At 41.8% G+C, this 26137-nt stretch overlaps 1 protein-coding gene across 2 annotated transcripts in view; it reads right to left on the bottom strand.

The window, feature by feature from the left end:
• The window catches only part of ABL1 (ABL proto-oncogene 1, non-receptor tyrosine kinase), a 166530-nt gene that overhangs the window by 47431 nt on the left and 92962 nt on the right, over nucleotides 1-26137 (bottom strand). Inside the window, exon 1 of one of the 2 annotated variants that reach the window (XM_007530305.3) lies at nucleotides 10344-10922. The exons of the other annotated variant lie outside the window; for it this stretch is intronic. Within the exon in view, the coding sequence (XP_007530367.1) occupies nucleotides 10344-10422 (79 nt within the window). The 5' untranslated portion in view covers nucleotides 10423-10922. Of the gene's footprint in view, nucleotides 1-10343; nucleotides 10923-26137 lie in introns of those variants that run through there. 2 annotated transcript variants of the gene reach the window in all.

Genomic DNA, 26137 nt, shown 5'->3' with positions numbered 1-26137 from the left:
GCTTTGCCATGTGCATGACCCAGGTTTGAGCTCAACCTCCACCACACTGTTCTAATTTCAGAATCTAAACAAAAATTTCTTAGATCCTAAAACACGTTATCAGCTACTAGGGAGCAAGGGTAAGATGAAAAGATAACAGTGCAAAGAACTGTGGAATGTTAATACAATTAATAAAAATCCACATGGCCGCAGTAAAAGTCTAATGGAAAACAAAAACCAAATTAGTAAGAACACAGATATCTGTGGCCCAGGAGGTGGGACAATGGTGGAAGTTGGGATTTGTAAGCATGAGATCCTGAGTTCAATCTAGAACCACATACACCAGAGTGCTATTCCGGCCTCTTTTTCTCTACCTCACCAAATGAGTAAAATAAAATCTTATGAAAGAATAATACAGACATTTGTGGGTGTAGAACTGTAAATGAGCAAACTTACTAGAGTTGGACCCACAAGACTGTGTCCAATAAAGAAGTATTAGTAACTGAGATCTAAGTAGACTCTAAGGCCACTAAGAATGGGGGTCTTGTCTTTGTTGTGCTTTGAGCCCTTGGGTGATGCCTAGCCTCCTCAGAGTAAAGTTTGTAAATACAGAGAATAAATATAAAGACTAGCAAAGGAAAACATCGTACTGTAATAGTCCTCCAAAATAGCCTCAAAAATCAATTTATACTATCACCCTTTTCCTTTCCTTAGGGGCAGAAAAAAAGAAATAGTACTTCTTCGCTAATGTGTCACAATGATCCCTTATTAACACACTTTATAATAAAGATCCAATGATAGTTCCAGTCATCTCCAAGTCATTATCAGTGTAAATAATGGTCACAGCTGTTACCTGACATGAAAATATTTGACTTCTATTTGTGACAATATCAAAAATACTGCTAATATTGTGTGGTTTGTTTCCTACATTCTTATTAAAAAATGATATGTTGGGGGTCGGGCGGTAGCATAGCAGGTTAAGCGCAGGTGGCGCAAAGCACAAGGACCGGAGTAAGGATCCCGGTTCGAGCCCTGGCTCCCCACCTGCAGGGGAGTCGCTTCACAAGCAGTGAAGCAGGTCTGCAGGTGTCTATTTTTCTCTCCCCCCTCTCCATTTCTCTCTGTCCTATCCAACAACAACGACAACAATAACAACAACAATAACCACAGCAATGATAAAACAAAAAGGGAAAGAATAGCCTCCAGGAGCAGTGGATTCATGGTGCAGGCACCAAGCCCCGGCAATAATCCTAGAGGCAAAAAAAAAAAAAAAAAAATGACATGCTAAACTTGTTAGAGGTTAGTGAAAGTTTTAATGTTTTTCCTTGCAAGAACATATAGTCCCCAATTTCTATTTTCTGAAGTGAATCTCAGAGGCCTGCTAGGCTAATAACTTCTATACTACATGTTAGCTCAATAAAACTATAATACTCTGACCGACACAGAGATCTAGAAAGAAGAATGCTATAAATTAGTGAGAAGTCCAAATTATATAACTTTCTTTTAAAAGCAATGCAGTTTTATTACTCCCCACTTCTAGGCATTATAATAGGCAGTGGCTTGAAAGCACTCATTTCACTTTTCCTGTTCTTGAGAGTGTCATCACGATCACTTTGGACTATTATTACTAAAGTAAAGAGTGGCAGGCAACTTTGCCAGACTGTCTCATTAGACCTTATTATTTCCATTACAATACCGAGTGACTGAACATGACCCAAAATAGTGGTATTTTGACTCCAAAGAGTATTGGTGATTTCTATTCATGACCCACATTTAAATTCAATCCAATGTACAATGCCATTTAACTTAATCTGAGGAGTGGTAAGATTGATAAGGACTGGGTCTCCAAAGGGAATTTAACGTAATGAGGTCAAAGATCCTGCAAATGAATACATAAATAATAGCTAACCTTGAATGATTCCTTACTGAGTGCCAGCACTGCACTAAGTCCCCACAACTCCATTCCCTAGACTATTATTCTTGCTTGTGAAAGGAGAGGAAACAGAAGCCTGAGAGGGGAAGTCACTTATTTTGCTTCTCCTTCCAGGTAGCCATTCATTAACTGCCAGACCATCAATCTGTCTGTATCTCACTCAAGCCCCTCATCATCTTGCTCTCCTGTTCTCCTCCTCCTCTTTTTGCTCCCTGCCCTCCACTTCAGCTATCTCCCCTTTGTTCCTGTGCTGTCTTCCTTTCCTTTTATCTTTGCTTTTCCTTTACTGACTCAAAGTGTATTTGCCTACTAGCCTCTGTCTCCCTTCCTCCTCTAATTCCGTTTCCTCTGTTTCTGTATTATTCATCTGTCTGTCTTTCCTAGCACCATCACCCAGCACTGTAACAAAGTGCTCATGGTATGGGTTAAGAAATAATTTGAGCAACTGGGGAGGTAGCTCAGTAGAGAACATATGCCTTCAATGTTACCATGTTCTGGGTACTGGCACCATAGGAAGACAATAAAGACAAAATGAGGAAACTCCATGGACATGGAGCAGTGCTTTGGTGTTGTGCCCTTTTCTCTCTCTTAGAAATATAAATAGAGGCCTGGGAGGTGGTGCAGTGGATAAAGAGTTGGATTTTCAAGCATGAAGTCCCAGGTTAATTCCTGGGCATCATATGAGCCAGAAAGAGGGTCTGTTCTCTCTCCCTTTTTCATATATATAATATATGTGTATATTATATATCATTTATAATTAAATTAATGTATATTTAAAAATTGTAGCCAGGGAGATGGTGCGAAGGTAGCATACCAGACTTTCATGCCTAAGGCCCCAAGGGGTCCCACATTCAATTCTCAGCACCACCATCTAACAAAACTGAACAGTACTAGTTTGTCTAACTCTCTCTCATCAAAGTAAAATTTTAAAAACAAGGCTGGGGACAAAAAAGATATCTCAGTATACCAGAGCTTATAAAAATAAATAAATCTTTTTTAAAAAAGGGCAGAGAAGTGGCTAAGTAGTAGAGCACATACATAGGGTCTTGGGTTTGATTCCTAATACCACATATTAAAAAAAAAAAAAAAAAAAGCAAGGCTGGCTGGCAAGCTAGCTAGCTTCTGGGCAGGTGTCTGCTTTGTCACATGTGCGACTCAGGCTGCTGCCAGACTCCCACCACACTAGAGGGAACTTTGGTGCCGCAGTATCTTTCCTTTCTTCCTCTGCTCTGGCTCTGTCTGAGAAAGTTGGTCTGAAGTAAAGCCCAGGTGACAGTCCATCCATCCATCCATCCATCCATCCATCCATCCATCCATCCATCACTGGAGTTGGAAAACCAATTTCAAAGAGCAATCTTCCTAGTGATCTGGAATTATAATTTTGCGAGGCAAGAAAATTAGACTGATGATTGCTAGAGCTAGGGATAAAGACAAGGGAAATGCCGTCTGCTTTGGTTTAAAAAATAACAAAAATTAATGAAACAACAGGGGCTCCCCATAAACATTTCACATCCTTCTTCCCCATCTTCTACACCCTCTATACTTTGGTTCTCTCCTTTTCTCTCTCATAAATTAAAAGAACAAAAGCAAACAAAAAAAACACTAGCACCCAGGATGTAACTTAGTGGGTAGAGTACACGCTTTGCTTACTTGCAGCCCCAGGTTGGATTCCTGGCACTGCATGACTTCTCTCTCTCCCATTAAATAAATAAATACAATTTAGAAAAGAATTAAAACATTTGAAGAATTTATTTTGTAATTATTTATTTATTCCCTTTTGTTGCCCTTGCTGTTTTATTGTTGTTATTGTTGGTGTCGTTGTTGGAGAGGACAGAGAAATGGAGAGAGGAGGGGAAGACAGAGAGGGGGAGAGAAAGAGACACCTGCAGACCTGCTTCACTGCTTGTGAAGCAACTCTTCTGCAGGTGGAGAGTAAGGGGCTCGAACTGGGATCCTTATGCTGGTCCTTGCACTTCGCGCCACCTGCACTTAACCCACTGCGCTACGGCCCAACTCCCAAAAATTTATTTTATAAGCCATTTTCTGTGTTAAGATCAGTCACTATAGAAGAAAAGTTACAATTTTTCCAGTGTCCCATTTGATCTTCAGTTCTTGCTTTATAGATAACAAAGTCACCTCTATAACTACCACATATTACTATGTATGTTGAGTTCTTCTTATACATTTACTTTTTTCATTTTACTGAGATGTAATTGACAAATAAAGTAAGAGTTTAAGGTGTCCGAGATCTTTTAAAAACATTTATTTCTTGAGAGGCCAGAGTACTACTTGGTTATATGCAGTGTCATGGACTAAACCTCAATCCTCATGCGTGCAAAACACTGACTCTAACCACTGGACCTAATAATTTGATATATGCATGTATTGCAAAATGACTACATTCAGTTTGGTTAGTATCCATCACCTCACATAATGATGATTTTTTTCTTGTGATGAAAACTTTTAAAAAATACTCTCCTGACTTTCAAATATAATTACTGTTAACTACAGTCATCATGCCATACTAGGTGGTTACATATTCTTACCAGTTTCTATTTTAGATCAGTGGTTACAATGGCAAAATTGCAGTTTGATTTTACAATAAGGCAGTAAGTAGAATGAGATTTTCAGTTTTTACATGTTTGGGGCTGTGGAAATACTGCCCCTGGAGAGAAACAAAATATTTCCATGAACCAATGGGAATCTTTCTTTCACAATTAAAATATTTACCAAGGGAATAAGAAAGAGTCAGAGGAAGGGAAGACACATTTTGCTTAAAACAAGGACAGGAAGTATTAGTCACATGCATCAAAGCACACTTGGAAGCAGATTGTTTCATTAACAAGAGAAACTATGGGATTTTGTTCAGCTGAACTATCATTACTTCAACCATTAGAAAAATTGGCAACACCAACATTTTAGACTACAAAATATTTGTTTAAAATAACAGATAACACATGCTAAATTCTTGCTTAGTGTCAGGCTCTGTACTAAATAAACAATTTAGATGAATTATCTCATGAGAATCTCAAAATTCAACAAGATGGAGACTATTTGAGCCTTGTTTTAGAAATGAGGACCCTAAGTTTCAGACCACAACCTGCTCACGGTCACCAAGCAATGTAGATAGCACTGGAGCCTGTCTAGGCTGGCTGACTATGGAATTGCATGCCCCACATGAGAATGGAACCCTTGAAATAGATTAGTCGTAAAACTGCCTGAACTTAAGACACTGTAAGGGACCCTCAGAAGATTACTGATATAAACACATACTCTGGGGGCCAGCCAGTGGTGCACCGGGTTAAGTGCACATAGTATGAAGTGCAAGGACTCGTGCAAGGATCCCGGTTTGAGCCCCTGGCTACCCACCTGCAGGGGGGTAGTAGTTTCACAAGTGGTGAGGCAGGTTTGCAGGTGTCTATCTTTCTCTCCCCTCTTTATCTTCCCCTCCTCTCTCAATTTCTGTTTTAGTAAAAAAAAGAGAGAAAAAGAAGGCCACCAGGAGCAGTGGATTCGTAGTAAAGTCACAAAGCCCCAGCAATAACCCTGAAGGAAATAACTAACTAAATAAATAAATAACATATACTTAGCCTGTTAATTGGTTTTAAAACTTTCACTTAAATCACCTCATGAGTCCTCAATACAGCTCTGTAAGGTGAACTGAACAGGGTTTTTTTCTCCTTGTCTTACAGACAAGGAAACAGAAGAGCTAAGAGGCAAGACCAGGATACCGTGACTCCAAACTCAAAAGCAAATCCAACCAAAGTGAACTAGAGCCTTATCTTCTCTCTGTCTTTACTTATTTATTTATTACTAGAGCACTGTTCAGCTCTGGCTTATGACAGTGCAGGGGATTGAACCTGGGGCTTTGGGGCCTCAGGTATGAGACTCTTTGCATAAACACTATGGTATCTTACCCCCAGCCCAAGCCTCTTCTCTTCTCTAAAAACCTAAAAGCATCCGATGAGAATTAAGTGAGTATGTCTATGCAATGTTTGGTGACAAGGCCTAGAATATAGTAAGTGCTCAGCAATTACAACCTAACAGCAACAGCAAGGAAGAAAAGGCTGACTTGCTTTCTAAGAGGTTACCAAGTGTCAGATTTTTTTTCTAAACAAAGGAAATATCTGATGACCTCAGGAGAGGTTATTTAAAAAGACAGCATAAGGTTCTCTGAAACATAATTTCTAAAAGTGTATCTGTGGGGTATCCATCAGAAAGTGGACTGCTGCAAAGAAGTGCTTGAAAGAAAGTGAGCCCTTCAAATCAATTTTGAAAGTTTAAGAAGAGTTTATTTCACAGACAACAATTTGTGATCCCACAGTACAAAAATAACATGTCTACATAATCATGCACAATGTATGTGAACACAAACATACACATGAACAAATGGAAGTAAACAGGAAAAAAATGCATTCAGATGGCTAAAGTTCATGCTTGCTTTCTCATCTCAGGGGTAAGCAGTAATCAGATTTAACGTTTCAAGTGGGCCAAAGTCTGCGAAGCTCAATATGGTCATGGTGAATAACTTCTGTTACAAATATACATTTTCACAAAGTTGGAGCACAAATTTCAAATGCATAAAAATACACAGGCTCAAGCCCCCAGCTCCCCACCTGCAGGGGAGTCTCTTCACAAGCGGTGAAGCAGGTCTGCAGGTGTCTACCTTTCTCTCCCCGTCTTCCTCTCCTCTCTCCATTTCTCTCTGTCCTATCCAACAATGACGACATCAATAACAACAAGGGAGTCGGGCTGTAGTACAGCAGGTTAAGTGCACATGGCACAAAGGCAAGGACCTGCGTAAGAATCCCGGTTCAAGCCCCTGGCTCCCCACCTGTAGGGGAGTCACTTCACAGGAGGTGAAGCAGGTCTGCAGGTGTCTTTCTCTCCCCTTCTCTGTCTTCCCCTCCTCTCTCCATTTCTCTCTGTCCTATCTAACAACAACGACATCAACAACAACAATAAAAAAAAACAAGGGCAACAAAAAGAGAAAATAAATATTTAAAAATTAAAAAAAATAATAACAATAAAAAGACAACAAGGGCAACAAAAGGAAATAAGTAAATATTTAAAATAAATACACAAGCTACTTCTAGGACACATAGAAGCTACTGCATGATTGCCTTTGTTGAGGGAAAAGATAGGAGACAAAATTGCTTTTCACTAAATACCCTATTTAAAAAATTTTGAATCACATGTAGCTGGTTTAAGATATAGAAAAAATTTATATTCTACTGCTAAAGGTAATCACTTTATCTGTAATAGATTTCTAGGAGAGAAAGAAAAACACCCTTATTTCAGGTATTAGAACGTTTATGAAGATATTTTCACATCCACAGCAAACTCCCAAGGCAGTAAGTAGTCACAGTCAGCCAAGAATACGGTGGCTAACCCTAGGCTCTCTGGATCTGAATGCCAGCACCATACATGCTAGCTAGCTCTGTGATCCTAGATGAGTTTCCCAGCCTACAGTCTCAGTTTCCTCATCTATAAATGGGAATATCCACAGGGCCATCATGGGAAATAAACAAATTAAACTTTAAAAAAATATTTATTTACTTATTCCCTTTTGTTGCCCTTGTTATTTTATTGTTGTAGTTATTATTGTTGTTATTGATGTCATCATTGTTAGACAGGACAGAGAGAAATGGAGAGGGGATGGGAAGACAGAGAGAGGGTGAGAAAGACAGACACCTACAGACCTGCTTCACCACTTGTAGAGCAACCCCACTGCAGGTGGGGAGCTGGGGGCTCCAACCGGGATCCTTACACCGGTCCTTGCGCTTTGCCCCATCTGTGCATCTGTGCTTAATCCACAGCGCTACCACCCAGCTCTTGGAAAATAAACTTTATAGTTTCATGAACATTGCTTGGCACTCAGGAAATATTGACTAACTGTTGTCCTGACAGGCCTCAATAGCAAATAAATGCACCAATGACTTACATTTATGGTTCAACCTTTTTTGATAGAACAGTGGGAAAATTGACCATGTTTAACTCTGTCCTTGATTTGGGATATCTGGGCCCCAAGTGGGTGTCAATAAACTGACTGACTCAGAATGTCAGTAAAAGTGGTCCAGAAGGTAGCACAGTGGATAAAGCACTGGACTCTTAAGCAGGAGGTCCCAAGTTCAATCCCTGGCAGCACATGTACCAGAGTGATGTCTGGTTCTTTCTCTCTCTTCTCCTATCTTTCTCATTCATAAATAAATAAAATCTTTATAAAAAAAAAAAAAAAGCAATGTCAGTAAAAATGGAGACGTTGGATTATTTAGCCAGGTGTCAACCATTTTTCCCAAGAGACTACTAAGTACTTCCAAATTTTTAAAGATTTTATCAATGAGAAAGATAGGAGGAAAGAGAGAAAAAGAACCAGACATCACTCTGGTACATGTGCTGCCAGGGACTGAACTCAGGACCTCATGCTTGGGAGTTCAATGCTTTATCCACTGCGCCACCTCCTGGACCACAGTACTTCCAATTTTTAAGAAAGAATCACTGAAATTTGTTAAATTCTCTCAAAACAAAACAAAATTTTGCTGACCTTTTTTTTTAATTAAATAGAACAAAATTAAGTAAAAAGTAACAAGAACTCCCAAAGTGATGCTTTTCCAGATGAAGCTTTAACCGAAGGAAGTCTGCTGTACTGAACTTTTTTTTTTTTTTGAGATGAGATAGTCAACATTATTTCAAGAGATGTCAGAATAGACACTTTAAATCTGCTTCGGGCCAGGTGGTGGTGCACCTGGTTGAGTGCATATGTTAACAATGTGCAAGGAGCTGGGTTCCAGCCCCTGGTCATCACGTGCAGGGAAAAAGCTTTGCAGTGGTGAAGCAATGCTTCAGGTCTCTCTTTTTCCCTCTCCCCCACCCTCTCGATTTCTTGTTGTCTCTATCCAATAAATAAAGATAATAAAACTTTTAAAACGTTTTTAATTGTAGCTCCTTCAGTAAGAATTAAACCAGGCAGGTATGTAGTAAATCTATGCTTTTGTCCTCAGGAAAACAAAACTATGACAGGGCTTTGCAGTGACCTAAACTTTCCTCCAGCTCTGCAGTTACAAAAGTCCATTCATCTAGTCAGCTTTAGGCACCCATCTGCAAAATGGAGATGATAATGCCTAACACTAACTCGTTACAGATGTAAATGAGAATGTATTCAGAATTTTGAGCAACTTGGAAAATCCGTGAAGATGGTTTGGGCTGCCTGGATGCCGTTTAGAGACAAGCAAACTTTCTCTCCAAATGCTAGATGTTGTAGATGAGCCTCTTAGGTCCCAGAGAGGGATGTGGTAAGAAGGGACAAACAGGTTTCATCTGTGTCACTGGTGTTTATGGTTTAAGCAGTGAATCTGACTTCAGACAAGTTCTCAAGTCAAAAAGTTAGAAAGGAAAGAAAGAGAGGCTAGACAGTGGCGAGGCTTCCATTTTAAAAAAGAAAACTTTACAACGTCATGGCATTGTAACAGAAGTCCTATTCGTTCTAAAATGAGCCTTATATTTCTATTCACATTGGATGTTCTGAGTGAAAACTGACAGAGATGCAAATGACAGAGAAACGTGTCTGTGTTTGGAAGTACAATTAGCCTCTCGCTGAAGGCAATCATTTGGGATGATCAGTTCTCCCATCAGATCAGTTTCTGGACCACCTGGAAGCTACAAAAATGATTGCCATTCATCAATTCACATTTTTGACTCTGTTGTCACCTTATTAGGTCAGAAAATTAATGGCAAATAATAGCAAGGGGGGAAATGAGACTAGAGGAGAGTGGGGGGGCGGCAAAACTGAAATGCTGCTGACTGACCCCCTCCCCCACTTTCTGCTGAATTCATTCAACATGCTTTCCTACAATTTAGTGCAGCTTCTCTTTTCTCCCCCGAAAAGTGAGAGAAGTCCTCCGATCTCTTCGTGGGCTGTAGATAAATAAGAGGGGGAGGGGGAAAGTCACTTGAATCTCTGTACCCATAAATGGTAGAGACGTGCTCCCTCTGTACACGGCACTTAATGAAAATCATGTTTCGAAAACGCAGATCGACCTTTTTGACACATAATTCCCAATTAACGGTGGAAATTCCACAGCCCGGGCTCCTAGGGCCGTTCAGGCCTGTAAAGAGTTCGCCTCCTCAAACTTTCTCAGTAGGAAGCCCCACAGTTGGGGCGCCCCCTCCCCACACCCTTGCACACCGCCATGCCGGCCAGGCGTGGGTTCTCCAGGGGTTAGCCTCGGAGCTGCACCCTCTCAGCTTCGCTGCGGCGCCCAGGGCCGATCAAGAGGAGAAAGGGGGAAGGGAGAGCGGGAGAGAGGGACACGGGTGAGGAGGGAGTGGGGGAGAGCGGGCAGCCGGGGAGCGCGCCGAGGGCGAGGCCTGGGGAGGCCTGGCGGGCGCCATCGGCCCCTGGCCCCATTGGCCGCGCTGGCGGGGCGCCTACCTTCCAGGTAGCAGCTGGAGGACGAGGAGAGCCCCTTCTTGGACTTGCAGCCCACCAACTTCAAGCAGATCTCCAACATTTTCGCGTGCCGGCAGCGTCGGGGCCGGCGCCCCCGCTGGCTCCGGGCTCCGCTCAGGCCGGGCTGTGGCCGCTCCCGCGCCGCCGCGCCATCCCGCGCCCTCCCGCGCCGCCCCAGGCCGCGGCCGCCTCTCCCCAGCTCGGGACGCGCCCGCTAACAAAGAGCCGCGAGCCCAGCCAGCGAGGCCCGCCCCCGCGCCTTAACCCGCTGCGCGCCGTGGGGCCCAGGCCCGGCCCCGCCCTGCCCCCCGCGCGACGCGCCACCGCCGCCAGGCCCGGCCGCTCCGCTACCGAAGGTCGCCAACGGGGGTCGAGGCGTCGCAGCCGCTCCAGCTGTGTGTGGGGACGCGCGGGCCGGCCCGAGCGCACAGGGGCAGCCGCGGGCTGCGGGGGCGGGCGGGGGGCGCAGGCCGGGGCGCGGCGCTTTGGAAACCTCGCGCGTCCCCTCTGGCCTGGGTCCCCGCAGACCTGCGCGCCGAGGGCCGGGCTCCCCAGCGCGCGGTGCCCAGACAACTCCGCACCCCAGAAGGCTGTGAATAACGCACATTCCTCTGGAATTACCTACACTGGTGTCACTTATACTCAGTGAGTTTGCAGTGATTAGGCAACTCCATGGGGGGTCTAAGGAATGAACACTCAGAGAGCTGTAACACACAAGACAACTATCCAAGTATGTAGCGCATTTGTCAAGTCAAACTAGGAGAGGGCTGAAAGCAGAATAGACAAGCAGTTGAAATTCAAACATACGTCCTGGTTAGATAACAAGGGAATTCTGGCCCTACATCCCCTCATAGGCAGAGCCTGCAGCCCTTCTTTGCCTCATTTTCAACAGGGGACTACTTTGTCCTTGTTTAGTGAATTCCATAGGATGCTATTAAAAATTCATTCCAGTGGTCCGGGAGATGGCGCAGTGGATAAAGCATCGGACTGTCAAGCATGAGGTCCTGAGTTCAATGCCCGGCAGTACATGTACCAGAGTTATGTCTGGTTCGTTCTCTCTCCCTCCCTCTCTCTCCCCTCCTATGTTTCTCATTAAATAAAAGCTAAAAAAAAATTTCATTCCATTTCCGTGTTCGCATACTTTTATAATTCTGGTTAGGACTAGGCTTTACAACTCTGCAATTCCACTTTTCCTAGTGGACTTTTCTTTCTTTTTCCCAGACAGAGGGTGAGAGACACACAGAGAGAGGAGACACCACAGTACTACTCTACGGCTTGCAGTGTTTCTTTCTCTCTTTGCATGGTGCTTTGCCCAAGTAGATGTTAAGGGAAATCAAACTTGGGTAAACTACATGGTAAAGTGTGTGCTCTAGTAGGTAAGCTATATAATAAAAATTAGATTTCAGAAGCAGTAGGAGAAGGAGTTATTTTTGTTTCTGATAACTAAATTACAACCAGCAGAAAATCACGTTAGTCCACAACTTAAAGCACTAAAGTGACATATACTTACATAAGGTAAAATGACATATATTAAAATCTTACATGCACTAGACTCCTATGAGCATAGTGCTCCTATGAGGAAAGTAGATAACCCTGGTTCTCCAGGTAAAAACTGTAAATTCAGGAAATCAAAACGCCTTGTTCAAGGCCCTCCAGCTAGAAACAGCCAAAATTGGACTTGATCTAGGGCTGTCTGTCTAATGACTAGGCTTCTGACCAGTAGATCACACAATCCCTTCCAACAAAAAATAAATTCCAAGCAGACTGATTTTGGGTATATGTGCTTTGGTTAAATAACTAAAGTTGTCATATGTTTCAGAGGAAGCCTTGGTTAAAAGTTCCTGACTAAACAGTGACCAGTTCCAGAAGTAAAGTTGTACTCAGTTATTAAGCTTTCCAGTTCCATCCTGTAAGGGCTAAACCTGGGTATCATCAGTACAGCAGGAATGGTTGTGTAACAAGATCTTCACTAAGGTCTGTCAAATATAGCACACACAAAAAAATTCAAGATCTGACTGGATGTGACTGGTATGTCTCATGGGTTCTCAGCTAAGGTGTTAACGTTTTTAGACTATAAAATCTACCTTCTGCAGATAAGTGGACTATGGTCAGTGTTAAGTACTCACATACCACTTATGTGGTATTCATGAAGTGAGTACACAGTTCCCAACACCTGGAAACACAGGAAGATAAGCACTCTACATGCTGGGAGACACTGTCCTTCTAGGGAGCCTGTGTGTAATGACTTGAATTCTGTCAATTTAGCACAGTCTTGAACCTTTTAACCTCCAAATGTAATGAAGAAATAAGTAAGTAAATAAATAATAATAATTAATCTTAAAAGCTGCTGAATCTTTTGGAGGGTGAAAATTAGCCATAGTCTGACACTGATCTCAGATTTCCACACACTGAACTGGCTAAAACAAGTAACTTTGAGTCTCCGTTTTCTCATTTGTAAAACTGGGGGGTAGAGGGGGGGAGAGGCAATCATTTAAGAATAGTCACTTTATGAAAAAAAAATAGCCACTTATGAATATGGTAACCAGACATAAGGTCTGATAAGGTATGGGAAATGAACAGAAGCTGCTCAGTAAAGTGACTATTTCTCACATAGGACTCTCATAACAGCTTCACAGCAGCTAAAGTTCTTTTTTGTTTTTTAAATATTTATTTATTCCCTTTTGTTGCCCTTGTTTTATTGTTGTAGTTATTGTTGTTGTTATTGATGTCGTCATTGTTGGATAGGACAGAGAGAAATGGAGAGAGGAGGGGAAGACACAGAGGGAAAGAAAAAGTTAGACACCTGCAGACCTGCTTCACCACTTATGAAATGACTCCCCTGCAGCTGGGGAGCCAGGGGCTCAAACCAGTATCCTTACGCTGGTCCTTGCGCTTTGCGCCACCTGCGCTTAATGCACTGTGCTACCGCCCAACTCCCAGCAGCTCAAGTTCTACGTTCCTACACAAGTCTTTTTATTTGTCATTTGCAATTAATAATGGGTTACAAGTTTATTAAGATTACAGTGTATAGTTCCTCTCCTACCCAAGTCTTACTGGGACTAAGTCAAGAGCTAAAATTAACAAACATAATATGTGAAAATGATTCCAGAAGCACATCTGAGGGAGTGAAAGCAGTCTGGAGGTTTTCCAAGGAACAAAGAAATAAACTCCTTTTGCTATAAAGAAATACTAGCTGTCGAGTAGGAGAAGCAACTATGGTTCAGATGTCACAGAGTCCTACCTTTAATTCTAAAGCCAGGAGTTTGCAACCACAATTTTGTGGCAAAAAAAACTTCACATCCCAGTTTTGTTTTATAATCAGGGTTATCACTGGCGCTTCCATGATTCCATTGTTTCTGGCAGAGTCTATGTCTGTCTGTCTGTCTGTCTGTCTGTCTGCCTGTCTCTCTCTCAAGACAGAAGAAAAGAGACAGAAGTGACACCACATCACTGCTTCATGGCTCATAAAGCTTCCCCCATACTGGTGCTCCCCAGTGGTAGGCATGGCCTTTACCCAGATTCTCTACATGGTCAAGTGTGCATTCTACCTGATGAGCTCTATCTCCCTGCACACACACCCCCATCCCATGCCAAATTTTTAATACAGGCCTATTGCAAGTCCAAGATGTGATGCACAGGTTGTACATGACTATCTTTCAGATTATACCGTCCTCTTAATCCCTTGTTCTTTCAGGGCTATAATTAGAAGTTGGAGGTCAAACTGAAATGCCTTAAAATAAGTTCACTTTATAGAAAAATCTCATTTTTGTAAGACAATTACATTTTTACAATAAGTCAAATGTAAGTATCTTTAAAATTCACCAGGAGAAAACTATTATTATTAATATGTCGGGTAGAGGTGAGAGCATAATGGTTATGCAAAGAGACTCTCATGCCAGAGGCTCCAAAGTCTCAGATTCAATCCCTAGCACCACCACAGCTAGAGATGAGCAGTGCTCTGGTAAAAAAAAAAAAAAGAAAGAAAGAAAGAAAGAATAGAAAATGGGGGGGGGGGGGCGACTAATATGCCCATTTTATTTTACATCAAAATAATATGTACACATAGCTAAAAAAATTTAAATTGTTACAATAAAAACAGGAGTTTCCAAATCTATCTCCCAGATTTCTATCTTCTCATATTGTTATTTCTTGATTTATCAGTTTTCCACAGCTAATTTATACTATCATTTCTGATATCCAGAACAGTAATAATAATTTTGTCAAATAGTGTTAAAATTACCGATATAAAAATTATTCACTACTCTGCCAATAATACATTGTGATTATCTCCTTTTTTATGTAACTTTTTTTAGCCTGAAGATACTGTCTTGGTTTTTCCATTTGATTGGTCTTCTATATTCCATTTACTATTTTTTCCCCCAAGTATTTCAAAGATCTGCCATTTAGTAGTGTATTTTTTTTCCCTCCAGGGTTATTTCTGGGCTCGGTGCCTGCACCATGAATCCACCGCTCTTGGAGGCCATTTTTCCCCCTTTTTTGTTGCCCTTGTTGTTGTAGCCTCGTTGCAGTTATTATTATTGCCATTGTTGATGTTGTTCGTTGTTGGATAGAACAGAGAGAAATGGAGAGAGGAGGGGAAAACAGAGAGGGGGAGAGAAAGACAGATACCTGCAGACCTGCTTCACCGCCTGTGAAGCGACTCCCCTGCAGGTGGGGAGCCGGGGGCTAGAACCGTGATTCTTACGCCGGTCCTTGCGCAGCATGCGCTTCGCGCCGCATGCTCTCGGCACCACCACCCGACCCCCTTAGTAGTGTATTTTTTTCTAAACTCTAAAACACCTAAAATGTTTTCATGTTCCTCTGCTCTATTTATTGTTTTACATCTTTATTTTGCTGAAATTTATTGTCTAATAGCTTCCTGAAAGGAAAAGAAGGTACATATTGCATATCTCAAAAAATGCCTTTCAGAATTCTATCCTGACAGTTTGACTGAGTATAGAATTCTAGATTGAAAATAACTTTGCAAGGGTGCTTGGTAGAGTGCATGTATTATAGTGCACAAGGAACCCAGTTCAAGGCCCTCGTCACTGCTTGCAGCCGGGGAGCTTCACAAGTGGTGAATAGTGCTGTAGGTGTCTGTTTCTTTCTCCCTCTCTGTCTATCCCTTCCCTCTCAATCTCTCTGACTCTATCCAAAATAAATAAATAAATAAATAAATAGTAAAATTAAAGAAAAAAATGCCAACTGAATATTGAAGACATATTTCACTTCACTTCTCATTTCCAATATTGTTGTCTAGAAATACAATTCCACTCTCAATCTTGATGCTATGTCCTGCTGTCCTTTCCATTTTTATTGTATTTGATTGGGCAGAAAGAAAACTGAGATGGAAGGGAGGCCGGGCAGTAGTCCACCTGGTTAAGCACACAAGAAGACCAAGGACCCGTCGGTCCGTGCAAGAGTCCTGGTTTGAGCCCCCGGCTCCCCACCTGCAGGAGGTTTGCTTCACAAGCAGTGAAGCAGGTCTGCAGATGTCTCTCTGCCTCTCTCTCTCAATTTCTCTGTCTCATCCAATAAAAACTGGGGGGGAAATGGCCCCCAGGAGTAGTGAATTTGTAGTGAAGGGAAAGAGAGAGAGACTGAGATATTTAAAGCACTACTTCATAGCTGTGAAGCTTTCTCCCTGCAGGCAGGAAACAGGGGCCTGAATTTGAGTCCCTGCACATAGTAACAAGCACACTTATATTACCTGCTATTCTCTTCGGAAGCTTTTAGATCTTCTAATATATTTGGTTTTCTGAATTTCAAAATGACATAGTTCAGAGTAAATCTTTTTTCATATATTATGCCAAATATTCAGGAGTCAACCCAATTCAGTTTTACAACTGTTAGCTCAAGAAAACACTGATAAACTCTGAAGTGATACTTATTGATTCCAAAATCCTATTTCATATTTGCCCCAGTTCTTTCCTTCTATAATTCTTACCAGATGGACAGTTAAGTCCTGAGATTGAGCTTCAATTTTTCTTTTCTCTTTTATTGACTATGTCTTTGCATTTATGCTCTACTTTTTACGATGGACTATTTTCCAAATCTTAGGTCTCTAATCTTAATTTGCTTTAGTAAAACAATAACCAGTCAAACCCTGATTTCTTATATCAATCACAACACTCTAAAGTTAAATTATAAAAAGAAATGTTATTGTGGTCCAAGTGGTGGCACAGTGAATAAAGCATTGACTCTCAAGTAGGAGGTCCCAAGTTCGATCCTCGGCAACACGTGTACTAGAGAGATGTCTAGTTCAAGTACCGGCTCCCCACCTGAGGGGATCGCTTCACAAGCAGTGAAGCAGGTCTGTAGGTGTCTGTTTCTCTCCTTCTCTGTGTTCCCCTCCTCTCTCAATTTCTCTCTGTATTACCCCAACAACAACAGTAGCAGCAATAACAACAACAATGGGGGGGGGGTGGCCACCAGGAGCAGTGGATTCCTAATGCAGGCTATGAGCCCCAGCATAACCCTGGAGGCATAGAGAGAGAGATAAACATTATTAAGTATAAATAGTAAGGGTATTCTTATTAAACTTTTAAGTGTTTGAATTCAACTTGAAGAGGTTTTTGCATACTTTCGTGAATTGTCTTTGTCTCTGTTTTGGTTAACTTTTGAGATAATCTTATTTGAAATAATGAAAAATCATATTTATTTGTGGGGGGTTTTTTGCCTCCAGGGTTATTGATGGGGCTCAATGCCTGCACTACGAATCCACTGCTCCTAGAGGCCATTTTTTTCCCATTTTGTTGCCTTTGTTGTTTATCATTGTTCTTGTTATTATTGTTGTTGTTGCTGATGTCATTGTTGTTGGACAGGACAGAGAGAAATGAAGACAGGAGGGGAAGACAGAGAGGGGGAGAGAAAGACACCTTGCAGACCTGCTTTGGAGTGCAAGGGCTTGAACTGGGATCCTTATGCCTGTCCTTGAGCTTGGCGCCATGTGCACTTAACCTGCTGCACTACTGCCGGCCCCCTATTTATTTGTTTTTTAACCTGAATACTGAGAAAAGAATAGATTTTAGAAAAACAAAGAAAAAATAGCAGTGCTGCCAAAAGCAAAATCCTAAATGCTTCAAACCATTAGCTTTATAATAAGGTAACCAACCATAAGCACACTTAAGTAGAAATAACTGATAAAAGAAAAATTCAAGCTCTGGTTAACAACAAACAGTACCACCTTTATTTTAAAACACTGACATTGTTTTTGGCTTTTAGTTTTGTTAACTCTGAACTGGAAAACCAATGGTTAATTTTTCTTCTCTCTCTTTCTCTAAGACTAAAAGAATCTGAGAAAGCAGCAGACCAGGCCTGGGAGATCACATTACTTGGGGGTGGGGGAAGGAGGCAGCTGGAGGGGAGTGCAGAGAGAAGGGCTAGAAGAGAAAGGAAACAAGTTGTCTGAACCTCCCTGCAGCGTTAGGCCCAGCAGGGATTAGGAGGTTCACCGCGGAGCCCGTGTTTATGCAACTTATCTCTGGGGCAGCTGAGAGGGGCTGTGAAAGTAAGGACTCCCTTGATACCAGGATCCCCTTAGCAGCCTAGAGCTGCACCCGAGGAAAGCACATTTCCTGGTAATTGTTACCAAGGCCTGAAGACCAAGAAATGAAAACACTGAAGCAGCATTCATGTTTGTTGCTTCAAACATTCAGTACCAATTTGTTTTGTTGTCAAGGTTTTAAACACACACACAAGACAAATAGAGATTTCTTCCCTACACTTTTTAGAAATTATTGCTGTCCTTAGAGAAACTATGGTATCTCTAAATGAAATGCTGCTGCTCTTTTTCTTCTGAAGAATGGCTACAGTTAACATTAGAGAAACTGCTCATCAACTGACACTGTAGTGATGCCAAGAAGAAAAGCCATTTGAAAAGAAAACTATAAAACAAAGAGTTCTGCCTCCAGCGTGCACCTGGCAGAAGCTGTCTACTTGCCTCCCCTTCCCCCTCAGCTGGTATGTAAGATCTGTATACAGTACAGAGACGCTGAAATCGATTTAATCACCAAGTTATTTTCACGTTCCTGAAGTAATATTAATATTTATGGTTACTTCACCATGAAGAACATGCTGTGACATACAAAAAGAAAAAAGAAAAAAACTGTTGTGGGGCCAGGCAGTGGCACAACTGGTTAAGTGCTCATGTTTCAATACACAAGGATCCAGGTTCAAGCCCCTGGTCCCCACCTGCAAGGACAAAGTTTCACAAGTGTTGAAACAGGGTTGCAGGTATCTCCCTCTCTCTCTCTCCCTTTGTGTCTCCACTCGCTTTTCAGGTTCTCTCTGCCTCTAGTAAATTTAAAAAAATTAAAAAAAAAAAAAAAGAACTGTTGCTTTCTCTAACTCATGTCAAATAGGTCTTATAACAGTAGTGAGTAGTATGGTTTTAAAATAAGCGTAAAGTGCAGCGGGTTAAGCGCACATGGCGCAAAGTGCAAGGACCAGGTAAGGATCCCGGCTTGAGCCCCCGGCTCCCCACCTGCAGGGGAGTTGCTGCACAGGCGTTGAAGCAGGTCTGCAGGTATCTATCTTTCTCTCCCCCCCTCTGTTTTCCCCTCCTCTCTCCATTTCTCTCTGTCCTATCTAACAACGACATCAATAACAACAATAATAACTACAACAACAATGAAAAACAAGGGCAACAAAGGGAAAATAAATATAAAAAATAAATAAATAAATATCCACAAGAAGACTACATTGTAACAACAAGGGCAACAAAAGGGGGAAAATGGCCTCTAGGAGCAGTGGATTCATGGTATAAGCACTGAGCCCCAGCAATAACCCTGGAGGCAAAAAATAAATAAATAAAATAAAAGTAAAGTAAAATTGTGGTCTGGGAGGTGGCGCAGCTCATAAAGAATTGGATTCTTTTTAAAATTTATTTATTTATATTTATTTTCCCTTTTGTTGTCCTTGTTTTTTATTATTGTTGTAATTGTTGTCGTCATTGTTGGATAGAACAGGCAGAAATGGAGAGAGGAGGGGAAGACAGAGAAGGGGAGAGAAAGATAGACACCTGCAAACCTGCTTCACCTCCTGTGAAGCGACTCCACCTCCTGTGAAGCGACTCCCTGCAGGTGGGGAGCCGGGGGCTCGAACCTGTCCTTGCGCTTAGTGCCACCAGCGCTTAACCCACTGCACTACCGCCTGACTCCCAAGAATTGGATTCTAAAGCATGAGGTCCTGAGTTCGATACCTGCCAGCACATGTACCAGAGAGATGTCTGGTTCTTTCTCTTTCCTCCTCTCATTCCTCATGAATGAATAAATAAAAATCTTAAAAACAAACAAACAAAAACACAGAGGGGCCGGGTGGTGGTGCACCTGGTTGAGCGCACATTACAGTACACAAGGACCCAGGTTCGAGCCCCGGTCCCCACCTACAGGGGGAAGGCTTCACAAGTGGTGAGGCAGCACTGCAGATGTTTCTCTTTTTCTCTCCCTCTCTATCTCCCCACACCCCCTTGATTTCTGGCTGTCTCTCTCTAGTAAATAAAGAAAGTAATATATATTTTATTTATTTTATTTATTTATTCCCTTTTGTTGCCCTTGTTGTTTTATTGTTGTAGTTATTATTGTTGTAGTCGTTGTTGGATAGGACAGAGAGAAATGGAGAGAGGAGGGGAAAACAGAGAGGAGGAGAGAAAGATAGACACCTGCAGACCTGCTTCACCGCCTGTGAAGCAACTCCCCTGCAGGTGGGGAGCCGGGGTTCGAACCGGGATCCTTATGCTGGTCCTTGTGCTTTGCGCCACCTCCGCTTAACCCGCTACGCTACAGCCCGACTCCCAGTAATATTTTAAAAAAAAAAATAGTAAAATAAACTTCTCAATAAGAGGTAGGTCAACAATCGCATATCATTTAGATTTTCTTTACTGAAAAATGATGTGAATCCCACAATTAGAAGGGCCCTCAAGTCCAACAATGACCTGAACATCTGCTCTCCTCGCTTACCCTCAACCCTAACTTATTTTTTAAAATATGTATTTTTTAATTTATGAGACATAGAAAAATTCAGGGGGAGAGGCAGAGTAAGGAGGGCGCACATACATGAGCACCAGAGCATCTCTCTGGTACATGCAACAGCAGGGATCAAACTTAGGACCTCAACTTGTAGTCCAACAGTTTATATGTAGTACCACCTCCCAAGACCACTTAATGCCTAAGCTTTACATGGGCACTACATTTGCCAGTCTCTCTTGTACCCAGGTACTATCCATGTGACTAAGTTGCTTTTTAAAAATTTTTTTATTACTTTATTTATTTATTGGATCAAGACAGCCAGAAATCGAGAGGGAAGGGGGAGACAGAGAGGGAATGAAACAGAGAGACACCTGCAACACTGCTTCACCACTTGCAAAGTTTTCCTCCTGCAGGTAGGGACTGGGGACTCAAACCTGGGTCCTTGAGCATTGTAGCATGTGTGCTCAACCAGGTGCACCACCACCCAGCCCCCATGTGACTAAGTTTTAATCAGATGTGAGTGAAAATGTGCAACTTCTAGGTGAAGTTAAAAGGTAAAGCCATCACATTAAGCACACACGGTGCAAAGCACAAAGACCAGCATAAGGATCCCAGTTCCTGTCCCCGGCTCCCCACCTGCAGGGGAGTCACTTCACAGGCAGTGAAGCAAGTCTACAGGTGTCTATCTTTCTCTCCCCCTCTCTGTCTTCCCCTCCTCTCTAGATTTTTCTCTGTCCTATCCAACAACAATAACAACTATGACAACAATAACAATAACAACTACAACAAAATGAGGAAAATGGCCTCCAGGAGCAGTGGATATGTAGTATAGACACCAGGCTCCAGCAATAATCCTGGAGGGAAAAAAAAATTAAGGACATGGTGTCTCCTTTTTTTGCCTCCAGGGTTATTGCTGGGACTCAGTGCCTGCTCTATGAATTCACAGGCTGTGAAGCAGGTCTGGAGGTATCTTTCTCTCCCCCTCAGTCTTCCCTTTCTCTCTATATTTCTCTCTGTCCTATCTAACAACTACGACATCAATAACAACAATAATAACTACAACAACAATAAAAACAAGGGCAACAAAAAAGGAAATATTTTTTTAAATCTTTAAAAAAAAAAGATAGGAAATACTAAATACACCAAGATATAGATAAAACTCTAAAACATTAGTGAAGTAGGAGAAACAGGTCATAAAAGGCCATATACTGTATAATTTCATTTTATGAAATACACAGAAAAGGCAAAGCTATAAAGACAGAAAGTAGATTAATAATTGCCTGGGGATGAAGGTGGGATTGACTATAAAGAGGCACCAGGGATCTTTTTAGATTGACAGAAATGTTGTAAAACTGAATTGTAGAGATGGCTGTGCACTAGAAATTCATTGTAAATCACTGAACTGTAGACTAAAATGCTGAGTTTTATGGCATGTAAATTATACCTCAAATTTGTTAATAAAAAACAAGCAAGCAATGTACTCTTTAATTTTGACAGTTTTTCGTAACTGGATTATCATACAAAGGATGAGACAAAGAATCAGAAATACAACCAAACTGGCTGCCCCATTACATATGTGAACCTAAAAAGAATATTTTAGTGGCCCAGGAGGTGGCACAGTGGACAAAGCACTGGACTCTCAAGGTTTAGGGTCCCAAGTCCAATCCATATGAACCAGAGTAGTGATACTCTGGTTCTCACCCCTCCATTAATGAATAAATAAAATCTGTATGTATTATTTTTTAAAGACCATGCTATATGTACTGTTGCATTGTGGCTTACACTTTTTTTTTTTTTGCCATCAAAATTATTGCTGGGGCTCAATGCCTGCATGATTCCACTGCATCTCACAGACATTTATTTTATTTTATTTATTTTTTGCTCCCCCCCTTTTGTTGCCCTTGTTTTTTATTGTTGTTGTTATTATTGTTGTTGTTACTGATGTTGTTGTCATTGTTGGATAGGACAGAGAGAAATGGAGAGAGGAGGGAAGACAGAGAGGGGGAGAGAAAGATAGACACCTGCAGACCTACTTCACCACCTGTGATGACTCCCCTGCAGGTGGGGAACCGGGGGCTTGAACCAGGATCCTTAGGTCGGTCCTTGCGCTTTGTGTCACATGCACTTAACCCTCTGCGCTACGACATGACCCCCCCGAAAATTTTTTAAATAAGAGGGTGAGAAACAGAGAGACAAAGAGGAGAGATATGTGCAGCACTACTCCACCACTCATGAAGGTTCACTCCACCCCCGACATAGGGATGAGAACCCTGTTCCTTAAAAGCAAAAATGAAACTACAGCTCCCAGCTCTAAGGCCTTCCTGACTCTCAACACAGTGCCTGGCTAACGAATATATAGCATGTAAAGAAGAGGAGTAAACAGTAGGGGAAGTGAACCAGTGGTTCTGTACCCCCATTCTAACAGGACCCTAAGCATTGATCACCAGGAATCTTGTTATTTATTAAATCAAGGAAAGGGAAGTAAATCTAGAAAACACCAGAGGAAGCCAGGCATGGTTTCACTTATCTGAGAAAGAGGAAAAAAAGGAAAGACACTTGGAAGTAGTAACTGTGGTAGGGATGACTTAGGAAGGAAGTGAAGTGGGTTGGGCTGAGCAACAACCAGGTTAAGTGCACATAGTAAAAACACAAGGGCCTGCACAAGGATCCTAGTTCAAACCCCGGACTCCCCACCTGTGTGTGTGTGTGGGGGGGGGGGGAACCGGACACTTCACAAGTGGTGAAGCAGGTCTGTGGGTGTCTCTCTCCCTCTCAATCCCCCCCTCAACCCCCCCTCAATTTCTCCTTGTCCTATCCAATAAAAATGAAAAATAGCCACCAGTAGCAGTCGATTCATAGTGCAGCATAACCCTGCAGGCAAAAAAAAAAAAAAAAAGGAAGTAAGGAAAAAAGGAAGGAAAGAAGGGAAGGCAGGGGGCCAGGTAGTGACACACCTGGTTGAGTGCACATGCTAATGTGCACAAGGACCAGAGGTTCAAGCCGCTGGCTCCCACCTGCAGGAGGAAAGTTTCACAACTCAGAGTACTAACCACTATAACCCCAGCTGGCAAGGGGCAAAGTTTTACAAGTGCTAAAGCAGGGCTACAGGAGTCCCTCTCTCCCCTCTCCTCTCTTGATTTCTCTGCTTCTACATACATACATATATGCATACACACATACATAGAAGGAAGTGAAGTAGTCCAGAAAGTGGAGCAGTGGATAAGGCATTGGACTCTCAAGCATGAGGTCCTGAGTTCAATTCCAGGTAGTACATGTACCAGAGCAATGTCTGGTTCTTTCTCTCTCTCCTCCTATCTTTCTCATAAATAAATAAAATATTCAAAATAAATAGTAATTCATAAAAAATTAATTTATAAAAAAGGGAGTGAAGGCAGGATCACTGAAAAAATGGGAGGGGGGATATATACATAGATAGTTATAGAGTAAGCTTGTATCGATGACCTTGGGAAAACTACTGCAGTTTCCAATGGAGGGGATGGGACAGAGAACTCTGGTGAATGGAACTATATGGAATTATACCCCTACTGCCCTACAATTTTGTAAATCAATAATAAATCTTTAATAAAAAGGAAGACAGAAAGGGAACAAATGTTATAATAGGAACTTGACTCAAACTACAAACTGAAAGGAAAAAAAAAAACAGCCCAGAAGAGGTAGAACCGTGTATACCCAGGGCCACTACAAATGAATCAATTAAACAGCTAATCAATAATTTTCTCTCAGACTATGTGTAAAGAGAGAGACTAAATTGAGCACTACTTGACTATGACACATGCAGTGTTAGGGACTGAACCTTGCACTACATCCATGATTTAATGTAAAATGGTTATATGCCTGGACACTAACTAAAAATCTATAAAAACCTCTAGAAGGAAACAGAAAAATCTTTGTGACTCTGAATTAAAGATTTCTCAGGTATAATACCATAAGAATGAACTCTGAAGAGAAATAACCGACAAATTGAACTACACAAATTTAGAATGTCTGGCCCTTCGGAAGACTGACTGTGATAACAAGTGCAGGCAAATGTAGAGCAATTGGTGTGAGTACAAATTGGAGTCAATTACTTGGATGATTCAAACAAAATGGATAAACATACCATGGTGTTTCTTCATACACTAGAGTACTAACCAGCAGTGAAAAGGAATAAGCCATATTGATTATATGCAACGCCATGACTCAAAAGGTTATGTATGGTATAGTTCTACTGACAGGCATACCTAGTTTTATTCTGCTTCACTTATTATAATGCTTTGCACGGAATGCATTTTTATGCTAGTGTTTAATGCTTCAATGCATGTAGTGCTGAGTACAACTCAACTATCCAACATTATCTAGCAGTCCAATTTTTTAAAATTTATTTATTCCCTTTTTGTTGCCCTTTTTATTGTTGTAGTTATTGTTGTTATTGATGTTGTCATTGTTGGATAGGACAGAGAGAAATGGAGAGAGGAGGGAAAGACAGAGAGGGGGAGAGAAAGACAGACACCTGCAGACCTGCTTCACCACTTGTGAAGCGACCCCCTGCAGGTGGGGAGCCAGGGGATTTGAACCGGGATCCTTAAGCCAGTCCTTGCGCTTTGCACCACACGCGCTTAACCCGCTGCTTTACCACCCGACTCCCAGAATGCATTTTTTTAATTGAAGGCATGTAGCAGCTCTGTCTTAGAAGTCTCGCTTCACAAGCGGTGAAGCAGGTCTGCGGGTGTCTCTCTCTCTCTCTCCCCCTCTGTCTTCTCTCCTCTCTCCATTTCTCTCTGTCCTATCCAACAATGACGATATCATCATCATCATCATCAACAACAACAATAATAACTACAACAACAATAAAAACCAACAAAGGCAACAAAAGGGAAAATAAATAATAAAGTTTTTGTATATTTTTTTTATTTTCCTTTTTGTTGCCCTTGTTGTTTAACATTGTTGTGGTTATTAATGTTGTCGTTGTTGGATAGGACAGAGAGAAATGGAGAGAGGAGGGGAAGACAGAGAAGAAGAGAGAAAGACAGACACCCGCAGACCTGCTTCACCGCCTGTGAAGCGACTCCCCTGCAGGTGGGGATCCGGGGGCTCGAACTGGGATCCTTACGCAGGTCCTGGCGATTTGCGCCACATGCGCTTAACCGGCTGCCCCACCGCCCTACTCCCAATAGTAAAGTTTTTTTAAAGAAGTCTATTGGTGCCACTTTTCTAACATGTGCTCACTTCGTGTGCTACATAACCGCTTTTTTTTTTTTTTTTTTAGATCCAGTGCTGTTGCCACATTTAACAAGACTACAACAAAATGCAAACATGAAACTTTTCTATGTCCTGGGAAACCAAGAAATAATCATATGACTTGCTTTATTGGAATACTGGCTTCTTTGCAGTGGTCTAGAACCAAATCCACAAATCACCAGGGTGTGCCTGTATGTGATATTCTGTAGCAGGCAAAATTCTAAGGCAGAAAACTGAAAAGGGGTTACAGGGATTGGAAGGATAGGTTTACTACCAAAAGAATGAGGAACATGTGGGGTGACAGTCAAAGATATGGTAACAGCTGCATGATATGCACTGTCAGAATTTATAGAGCCACACAATAACAAGGGGTTTTACTGTATGTAAGTTGCACCTTAATGAAAATGCTATTTCCCTTCCTCGGAGCCTCATTACTCAGAAAAGAATCCACTGATGGGTGGACGTGGTGCTTCCCTGTGAACAGTGCCTTTCAGGGACTATGAAAGGGCATTCCGTCACAGCACTTTGAATGATTTGGCTGCTGGGAATCATTTTAATGGCCCTAAAGGA

The sequence above is a fragment of the Erinaceus europaeus genome, chromosome 10, assembly GCF_950295315.1.
Source record: "Erinaceus europaeus chromosome 10, mEriEur2.1, whole genome shotgun sequence".
NCBI lineage: Eukaryota > Metazoa > Chordata > Mammalia > Eulipotyphla > Erinaceidae > Erinaceus > Erinaceus europaeus.
This window is presented reverse-complemented; position numbering and strand designations above follow the sequence as displayed.